This window comes from Echinops telfairi, unplaced genomic scaffold (assembly GCF_000313985.2).
Source record: "Echinops telfairi isolate 266 unplaced genomic scaffold, ASM31398v2 ScPeMD7_7420;HRSCAF=8458, whole genome shotgun sequence".
NCBI lineage: Eukaryota > Metazoa > Chordata > Mammalia > Afrosoricida > Tenrecidae > Echinops > Echinops telfairi.
Window position 1 is genome coordinate 39,373,983 of NW_022111320.1, and position 10,754 is coordinate 39,384,736.

The following is a 10,754-nucleotide window of genomic DNA, read 5'->3' on the forward strand; positions in this document are numbered from 1 at the left end:
AGCCCCTGCGCATCAATACAGAGAAGACTCAGAACCTCTTCCCATCCTGTAACTGTGGCTTTCCCTGAAGATTGGGGCGGGGTATAGGTGGCCAGGTGAACAAACCTCAGAGGGCCCCTAAAGCCTGTGAAGAATGACCTTTATTCTCACTAACAAGTTTCAAGAGCCCCATCCCAGGCCAAGAACATTAAAAAAGCAGTTCTAAAGATGGTCTTATTGCCACTGAGTGGGTGGCCTAGAGAGTTACATGTTGGGCTGCTAACTTCGAGGTTGGCAGTTCAAAACTACTTGTTGCTCCTCAAGCGAAAGATGAGGCTTTCTACTCCAGTAGAGAGTTACAGTCTTGGAAACCCACAGGGGCAGTTCTGCCCTCTCCTGTACGGTGGCTGTGAGTTGGAATGGGCCCAATGGCCGTGCATGTGATTTATTTAGAAAGAGTATCTATCTGTGAGGGCAACATAACTGATGAGATCAGAAAGGGAGAAACGTAGTCAAACTGGCAAATTTGATTAAGAAGCGACAACATTTTTTTATTTTTAACTATAAAAAGGCCCTTTGTGCTCTTCTACAGGAAGCCTAAAAACTGAATAGAAAGGAGTATTTTTAGGGAGCACGCACGATGGCACAGACACTGCACACAGCTTTAAGTCCATCAGCGTCAGCAATGCCTGATAAATAACTAAGAGCGTGGATGAAGGTGTGTATATTAGGAGAAATCAAACAAACATTAATATAAAATACAGGAAAGCATCTTAAAACAAGTGACACATGCAGTGATGCCTTGTTTCTGAAGGCCAACTACCTGGGCGGAGCAATGAGGGGATCTTGGGCTCCAGAAAGTTTATCTGTTTAATCAAGAGCCTCGAGTTCGAGCAAAGTCGTCCATTTGAGCAAAGGTGGCTCCCCTTCATGGCTCCTTCATAGGCCTGTTCTAACCCCTGACTCCCCAGTAGCCAACGCTCCAAAGTCAAGGAAAAAATGGTGGGGCAGAACAGCGCCATCACCGCTGCCCTTTTCATCGGGTACTGCACTCCTTGGACCGCAAGAGATGGCCTGACCCTAAGTTCAAGAACAGGCTGAGAGAGCGAAGAAAGAAACAGAAGCTTGTCAAGGAGAGAGCTGGGCTTCCCAAGTTCCCAGATCTTAAAGATGCTGAAGCTGTTCAGAAATTCTTCCTTGAAGAGATTCGGCTTGGTGAAGAGTGACTAGCTCAGGGCGAATAGGAGAAGGTGTGGACCATTTGACAAACACAATCACTGTGTGTGGGAGGCCCCAGCAGTTCCTGCAAGTGTGACAGCAAACTGTTCCGCCACCAGTGTTCCTGGTGCTTCTGACTAAGCTCCCAACCATTAGGCAGAGAATTGTAAGTGCTCAGAGCTTGGCTGAAGATGACGTGGAATGAGAAACAAATGTCAACACAGGAAAATACTAATTAAAGTTACTTTAAGATTCTGAAGTTGGAAGATAAGCAGCTCTTGGGATATAGGGACAATAGATGCTTGTTATGGACTGTGTGCTGTACTGAAATCTAACAAAGTTAAGTTACTTTCTATAGATTGATTTGTTTTGCTCTTTTTCCCAGTGAAAAGTGGATTTTGATAGAGCTTTTCATTTTATAAATACACCAGGAGTTGCCAAAAAAAAAAAAAAGCCTCATAATACTCTTTTCATGGTATTATTTTTCCTGCCTCCCCAACCAAAAACCAAACTCACATTCATTGAGTCAATTCTGACTCACAGGAACCCTATAGGATAGAAGAGAACTGCTCCTGGGACTTTCCGAGACGAAACCTTTACAGGAGTAGAAAGCCTCATCCCTTCACCCTTAGAATGACTGCTGGTTTCGAACTGCTGACCTGGGAATTAGCAGCCCAACATAAACCTACTCTGCCACTAGGGCTCCTTAGAGAAGTTAAAAACACTATTAGTCAAATCTAACTTTTCCTTTATTACTTCTTTTTCAGTTCATATACATAGAAGACTTTACCACCTTACAAATTAAAAAAATCACTTAAGGCCTAGAAATTAAACTTTTGGAATTTTCAATATAAAAGGAGAGATGTATAGACATTAAGACAAATGACTATTGTGGTAAAGTAAAATTGCTGAATAGGGCTCTTCTATCTGTAGTTTTCAGCATTCCCACCGAATGACTGGGTGGGCATAAGAAAGTCAGGGTGGAGAAGACCCTTGACTAGGGGGATTGGTGAGTTTCGCCATCACACTGGACACTAGCGTGTGTGATCTCAGAAGCAGAGGCCATGAAGAAAGAAGAGCTACCAGCAAAGTGTGTGTGAGCTCCCTGCTGAAGTGGCAGAGGAGCAGCACTGAGACAACGAAGCCGAGTGATGATCTTCCTGCCCCGCAGAACAAGGCAGGGGCCAAAGGCGCCTAGCTGAGGCAGAGAACCAGAGGCATCTAGACTGCCTGTAGAAGAGGCATTGTGGACCAAAGAACTGCATTCTTAGCATTTTGTAATCTGTTAGCTTTCCTAATAAAACCCATATGTGTGAGTCTTGTCTGGGAGTTCTGGGAGGCTATTGCAACAAATTTTGGACCCACACAGATGCACAGTGCAGCGGGAGTGGTGGGTGGTGTCAGAATAAAGAAAGAAGGATGGAGGGTGGAGACATGTCTGCTCTCTGCCTTGTGGCGATTGGCCTTGGCCGGTTAGGTAGTTGGATTTCCATCTCCTTTGTGTCGCCAGAGGTCAGACACAGACGCCTTGACATTTCCTCACCTCCATAAAACAAGGAATAATGAATACAGAAGAAAGTAGATCAAATCAAAAGCTATCAAAGTTGATAGGAGGAACTGGATTGTGGACCAGAAATGGTCTGCTTGCACGCAGGTAATGGGGTTGGATCATATTGCTGATCAAGATGTGAAGATCTCAGTAATGCCCATTGGAAATCAGTTTGAAAGTAAATAGATATGATTTGGAAGGATGCTTTGGGGTGTTTTTGTTTTCTGTATTAAACCTCCTTGGAATAGGGCCTGAGCGAGAAGACAGATAAAGGATACTTTCAAAGATATCTAGATAAATCCTAACAAACTAAGTTTATGATTCATGGTAGATCTGTATACCCAGAACCCTGCAAAATGCAAATCACTCCCGCTAAACCTGGCTCAAAGAGAGTGACATGAGTCAGTCGTCTGCTTACCTCCTTCTGCTTCTTAATAATGACCGAAAATTCTGTGTATGGGATTCGTGGATTTAGCTCACATCCCATTAAAGTGGCTCCTTCATAATCCTTGATGTAGCCAACATATTTGGTTTTAGGTATTTTAATTTCTTTGGAAAAACCCTGCAGGATCAAACACATGCATTCAGGTGAGCACCATCCATCAAATATCTATTCAGTGTAACTATATGCCAGGTGCTGTGCCAGGCATCAAGACATGTTTCTTTCAAGTTCTCAAAATCTTTTCTGGGAAAGATTACTGCTTTAACCTCTTGGGAAGTTAAGAAAACATCAGAAGTCAAGATATGTAAATAAGAAGCATAATAACACAAGCAGTGGACACTAACAAAACACAAATAAAAATTTAAGTCTTAGCATAAATAGCTAGTAAGTAAAATTAAAGTTTAATTTTATGCCATAGTTTTGAATTATATGGTAAATGTGATAGATGTTGATTTTCCCAAGTGGGGAGTTGGCCCCATGATTAAAAGCAAATTAAGAATTAAAACTGATCTAAATTCTCAAAGAAAAATGATCAACAATAAAGTATTTAGAACCTTAATGTTGTAAAAAATGAGACCCCCTACTTTATATATAAGAACTGTTTAGCCCATCACAACACATGGCTGTTCAGGGATATCCATGCTTTAAAATACATTCACATCTATCCATCATAGCAATACCACACGATGTGTATGGATGTGTGTACATACACAAATAGAAACATGCACATATTATATATTTAGCATTATAGAAATAACTTTCCTTAAGGTATCTCATTCAGTTCTCTGCAGAAAACTCACTTGGACTTCAGAACTATCACCAGTGGTTTCCTGCTTCACCTTTCAGCAAAAGCTAACTGTCCAGTCATGATTGGCAACATTTTCTGACAGGACAATAATTTGAGGACCAGGGCGAAAACCTCTTGCTTTGAGATTCAAGGTCAAAGGAGCAAATGTATTACCATGGAGTGGATTCCCACTCACAGCAACGCTGGAGCACAGAGTATAACTGCTCCACAGGGTTAGTGTAGCAGTTACATCATCTCCTGTCAACTTGCGAAGGGGTGGAGTCTAGCCTGTCAATCAGGTTATAGCCAATGAGGCCTCTGTGTGGGTATGGCCTTCTCCTGAGGATTCTGGGAACTCCTGTCTTCCTCCCTGGAGGTGGGACACACATTTTCTGCTACACATTACCGTTGACCAGCCACATGGAGCTAGGCTGATGGCAGCCAGAGCCTGGGAGCTGGAGGAGTCACGTGGAGACCCATGCCAGAGCTAAGATGCTTCCACCACCACTGGCTCCACAAGACTTTCCACCCACTGGCCTGTGATCTTCCTGCACTCAGTATCCTTGCATGTGTTCTGTAAATCTGAAGAGGAATTTACAGACTGGTATTGGACATATGCACTAATATCGGACTTATGGACTTGCTGTGGACTGGGCTGGATGTTTTCTTAATATACAATTGCTCTTTGGTACAAAGTTCTCTATTACCCACATAGGAGTGTCTATGCATTTGTTTCTCTAGTCAACCTGGACTAATGTGGTTAGCAACCATGGAGAACAGAGAACTGCTCTGCAGGGTTTTCAGTGCTGTAAATCTTTACAGAAGCCGAATGCCATATCCTTCTCCCTCGAGATGGCTGGTGGGTTCAAAGCACTGATCTTTTGGTTGGCAGTTGAGTGCTTTAAACAGTGCACCATCGGGGCTCCTTATTCTATAGGTACAGCCTGGGAAAGCTAAAGCCCTCACTATAGAAACCTCAATGAGTTTTCTCAAGAGATGTTTTTGTAATGGTCACAAAAACATCCCAAAGAGTGAGAAAACAGCAAGGTCTTAGAATCTTACTTAGAGAGTAAGGAGAGCCTTTTACTCAGGTACGGAAGTAATTTTTTTTAAGTTATATTTTATAATAATAAAATCTTTCCAATCCTGTTGAATAAAAAGAGTTAATCAACATTAAGGCATATGACAAACCGAGAAGAGCAAATACCATAAGTCAAAAGATAATATCTGAATGCATAAAAAGTTCTATTAACGCAAAAAAATATATACTTTAGCAGAAAAAACAAATATAATGACTGGCAATTAAAAAAGAATGCAAGTGCTAGTAAATGTAGGAACAAATGAAAACTCAACATGATCAAAGAAATGCAAGCACACACAATTTGTTCCCGACCAAAGGGGGAATCCATGTATTTCTAAAATCCATGTATTTCTAGTAAGAAGAGCAGCTGCTGTGACTAAGGAGCGCTGGTAGTGGAGTGGGCTGCTCGCCACAGGCCAGCAGTCCCAAGACAAGGCAGGAAGGTGGAGTTCTCTGTCCCCATAAAGATGGACAGCCGCAGAAACCTACAAGGGAAGTTCTGCACTGTCCTACAGGACCGAAATCGTTATAATAATAGTAGGACATTACAAAAACCATTAAAATATCTGGAAGCAATCCTACATCTGTGTATTCTAAACGAATGACTACAGATGAGGCCAACACATAAGGAGAGAGAGAGATACACACTGAAACACAAGGGTAAGTAAAAAAAGTGTTGCAACTACAATTCCAGTTCATACGAGGGGGCCCACACAAAAAAGGATTTTTTTTTTCAAAGCTAGGTATTTAATTTTTTTTTTTTTACAAAGCAACCATATCACCTTTGAAGTACTCTCCTTGACACTTAATACATTTGTCCAATATGCGATTCCAATATTCTTGGAAACATTTCTCAAACTCATCTGTTTGGATGGCTGACAGCACCTTCCTCATTTTTTTTCTTCACCTCTTCTGTGTCATTAGATCTCTGTCCTTTCATGTCCCTCTTCATTCACAGAAACAAAAAGGAGTCACACGGAGCGAGGTCAGGTGAGTAAGGTGTGTGGGGCAAGAGAGGCATGTTGCTTTTTGCCAAAAACTGGCACACTGAGATGGCTGCATGAGCAGGTGCATTGTCATGGTGGCAAACCTAGTCCCCTGTCTGCCACAAATCAGGGCCCTTTTGTTGCACAGGGTTCAATCAGAACCTCTAAATAGAAAGCTTGATTAAGTCTGACTCGGGGAATGAACTCCAAATACTCTCATAAAAACAAATGAGCATAATCTTGATCATGGACTTTACTTGACAAGCTTTTGTGGGGCAAGACAACGATGGTGTCTTCCACTGGCATGATTGACTTTTGCTTCTGGGGTTGTAAGAATAGCATCATGCCTCATCACCAATAATGACCTTGGGGGAAAAGTCTGGGTCGCTTCCGAGCTGTTCTTTCAGAGCACAGCATAGTTCCAGTTGATGCTCTTTTGTCTGGCCCGTCAGAACCTGCGCCACAAACTTCTCAGCGACCCTTCTCCTTCCCAAATCTTCTGTTAAAATTTGCTGAACTGAGCTCCAAGATAGTCCAGATCACTTCCCCATCTAGTCAATGGCTCCTTGAGCACAAGTGCATGAGTTTTGTTGATATTTTCAGCTGTTCTAGAAGTTAATGGACATCCAGAACAAGGTTTGCCATCAGCCAACATTTCAACCTTTTTGAAATGAGAAAACCACTCATACACTTGCGTTTTGCCCATAGCGCTGTCCTTATAAGCTGTGTTCAACATCACAACACTTTCTGCAGCGTTTTTCCTGAGCAGGAAACAAAATTTCCCAGCCTCACACTGCTTTCTTAAATCGCCCATCACAAAAACCTGCTTCGACACACACAAAAAGTCAGTGGGACCAGAGAGAACTTTCCCAGGAGATCCACGCATTGACCTAACTCAGAGCGAGTTGCTCGATGCTCGCCTAGCGGGGAAAACTGCATACTATGAAAGCTCCAACCAGCGGCGCTTTTGGCCGGTGTTTTTTGGGTACCCCCTCATATACATATGGGTTTATTCCAAACAAAATGTTTATTAAACACATCTCTGTCATCAGTGGGTAGTTGCAGACAGTTCTCTCAGTAACACACTGCTCTTCGTCATATTAGGGAGCCTTCAAAGAAAAAAGTTCAATAAAAACAGTATCTTCAAGGGCATCTACTGAGCCAGTCCAATTCAAGACAGAGAAGCCAATTCTGCAAATTACGGTGGCTGTGTTTTGGATTCCCAAGGAGGTAAACTTGTTAACACAGAATGTTTTGTGGACACAGGACACAGAATGATCATGGGAGCTTATCGGGATGCAGATTTCAGAAAATGGAAAATTGCCCCGGAAAGAAAAATGGTTAGAAAGTTTCTCAGATGAATTTTTTCTACCATGACAATGCTCAATGCTCAAGAGTAAGAAGGGCCATTGATGTATGGATTGTTATAAGAGCTGTAAGAGCCCTCAATAAAATGATCTTTTAATAAAAAAAAAATTTTTTAAGAGTAACAAGGGCTGTTGGATGAGAATTTCAGCCTATCTCACCACCCGACGGTCCTCGGTCTTCCCCTGAAGACGGCTTCTTCTCCCCAGACTCCAAGGGGCTTCATCGGAGTCCATCCAGGAGGTCAAAATGCCTGATATAAAGAGTGCAGAGGGATGACAGCGCCTTCAACAGGGCACGCACTTAGAGGGAGGCTCTGCAGATAAATCCTAGCTTCCTCTTTTTGATGTTGTTAATCCCGTTTCCGTGATTTTGTAGCATTGCTTTTTGACTTGTCCATGGGCAATAAGACACCTGCATATCCCAAAAACCTGGCAAATAAATTACTTTAAATTGCTTAAATAAGTAACTTTAGAAAGGTGTCCTGGTGGCATACTGGGGACCCACTGGGCTGCCAGTCGCAAGGTCAACAGTCGGAACATCAGCTGCTCCTCGGGAGAGAGACGGGGTGGGGCTCTCCACTCTCGCCGGCCTGGGAAACTCACAGGGCAGCTCTCCCCTGTCCTTTAGGACCGCTAACAGTTGTCATGGACTTGATGGCAGTGAGTTATTGGTTTTTTAATTGTATCGGGCATTCCATCAGAAACTTCATAAGAAAATAATAATATATACTAATATATGACGTGACCAGAATAATTAAACCAAACATCCAGCATGACTCCTGCAATGCCAAGCCCACTGCCACCGAGTCCATTCCAACTCGCCCTCCACGCAGAAGAGAGTAGAGCCACCCACAGGGGTCCAGGACTAGGGCTTCTTACAGACGCATCCGAAGAACAGCTGCGGGGCTCACACGGCTAACTTTTCAGTTAGGGCTTCAGTGCTTCGACCACAGCACCCGCCCGGAATCTTTCAAAAGGGCGTATCAAAGTGTTGACAGTTCGCTTCTCTGGGTTATAGGACTACAAGCACTTCTTCCTTCTGCTTCGTGCTTGACTCTATTTGGAAAAGTTTCCACAGTGACCACGCATTCATTCTACAGTCCAAAAACACGAAAGAAAAACTTTCAAGATTTATAAAAATCGAACCAAACTCACTGCCATTGAGTCCATGCCAACTCCCTCCCAGTGACCCTGCGGGACAGGGTCAACCAGCCCGTGTGAGTTTCTGAGACCACGCCTTTACCGAAACAGAAAGCCTTCAGTCTCTCCAGCGGAGTGCGTGGTCTCCAACTTCTGGCCTTTCGGTGGCAGCACAACTGGTAACCACTGTGCCACCAGGCATAGTTCCCTAAGAATTACAAAGTGCTATTGAAAATAATATTCATCCAAGCTGGTGAATTGGGTACAGTTTGCTGTGTGCGTTCTCTACAAAAACGAGGAAATAAAATTTCAAAACTGGGAAACAATATCCATCCAGAAACAAATCCTCAAGTAGTTAAGCTGAAAACTCCTGATAGGAGAGAGAGCTCCCCGCCATTTCTAAACTTCTGAGCTTCCTTTCTGGTGTCCTGACTGGGGACTGCTCCACTAAAGCCGTTTTTCTTGTCCATGGAATGGCTAAGGACCCAGGACTTAGAACTTACTCCCAAATTTTTCCTTGAGGTGTGAGTACTGGCAAGCCGAAATATTCTATTTCATGATGGAGGTTATTCATTCATTGATTTAGTGTTGACTTAGTACTTACTACATACCAAGAACAGGCCCTAATCCAATCTGATCATTTCCTTATTCTGAAACATAAAACCAAACCCACTGCCTTTCAGTCTATGCAGACCACAGCAATCCTGGGAGGCAGAGTTGAACTGCCTCATCGGGTTTCCAGGGCTGTAAATTTTCACCTGGCTTCTAACTGTTGACCTTTTGCTTAATAGTCAAGAATACCAAAGTGCTGTACCACCAGCGCTCCTACCAAAAAACCCAACCCAACCCACTGTTATCAAATCGAGTCAATTCCAAATGAACTTACAGGCAGAATGGAACCACTCTTTTGGGTTTCTGGAACAGCAAATTGTTATGGGAGCAGATAGACTTATCTTTCTCATGAGGAATAGCTAATAAATTGGAGCCCCCGAGCAAACCATTAGCTGTCCAACACTTAACCCACAGTGCTAACAGGGCTCCTTAATAGGACTCCTAGGGCACACAAAGGAACTGTGTATCCTTCCTGTAAGCAGGAAACACTGGGGGTCAATAGAGTCTACCTGAGGAGATATTAAGAAAAGGAGTTAAAAGACGGTCAGTGTTGGGTGGTGGAAAACCTACTTGTTTCTTGAAGTACCCAATTGCATATTCATCTGCATATGTGAGGAAGTTCAGGATGTCATGTTTTATATGATATTCTTTCAAGTGATTCATCAAGTGTGTTCCATAGCCCTGTGTGGAAGTCAGCATATAAACAAACACATTAGCTTCTACAGGGGGGAAAAAAAACCACCAAAAACTACTACATATTTATCAGAAAAGACTGGCAACTTTAGGGGGCTGTACATTAATGTAGGCAGTCCCCAGGTTACAAACATCCAATTTTTTTACAACCTACAGTTACAAACCAACTCCCATAAAAAACTTTGAGGTACATACAATGGTTCATCAGAGCAAATGGGCGCTACTTTACAACATATATCAAAACATTATTAATACCGTCATGACTGTATCATGTTAATGATGTTTTTAGCATATCTGGGTTTCTTTCATGTTTTTATAACTAGAAAGGTATACTACACACCAAGGCAAACTATTTCCACATACTGTTCCAACTTGTGTACAAATTATCCATGTTACTTTAACCTTGTATAGAATATTTTGAATACAGAATAACCCAATAATGATGAGAAGACAAAGATATACTGAGACTGGGTAAGAAGCTTCACATAAATACCCTTCACACTTTTAGGTGCAACCGCCACCAATTCAGTTTGACCCCGAGAAGCAGGGGCTGCTATTGTGGGCGTGTATAATACTGTGTGTGGACATAGAGTGTGAATAAGACAGTAAGATTCAGTAGTCTTTATTTTAGATGACTCTAAGCCTACAACCAGGTCGAGTGCTCTAAGGCAGTGCCATATCTCAGGAGTTGATCATTAGTCATTAACTATTTGCCAAGGACAGTAACTACACCAGTACAGTACACTAATGAAGCGCTTTCTCTCCCTTTGCTATTCCCATTAAATGGGAGGTTTTTTGTCTTTTTAACAATTTTATTGGCACTTCATACAATTCAATAGTTCAGTCATAGCATTTATGTTTAAGCTTAAGTTTATTCCTAGGTAGTCTATTCTGTGGTGC

At 42.5% G+C, this 10,754-nt stretch overlaps 1 protein-coding gene and 1 pseudogene across 1 annotated transcript in view; one reads left to right on the forward strand and one right to left on the reverse strand.

The window, feature by feature from the left end:
- KAT2B (lysine acetyltransferase 2B) overlaps window positions 1-10,754 on the reverse strand; it is a 66,808-nt gene that overhangs the window by 6,995 nt on the left and 49,059 nt on the right. The window contains exons 11-12 of the mRNA XM_004704193.2: window positions 9,732-9,842; window positions 3,165-3,308 (exon numbers count right to left, since the gene is read on the reverse strand). Coding sequence (XP_004704250.2) covers window positions 3,165-3,308; window positions 9,732-9,842 — 255 coding nt within the window. The remainder of the gene's footprint in view (window positions 1-3,164; window positions 3,309-9,731; window positions 9,843-10,754) is intronic.
- Window positions 979-1,427, forward strand: LOC101652827 (annotated as a pseudogene).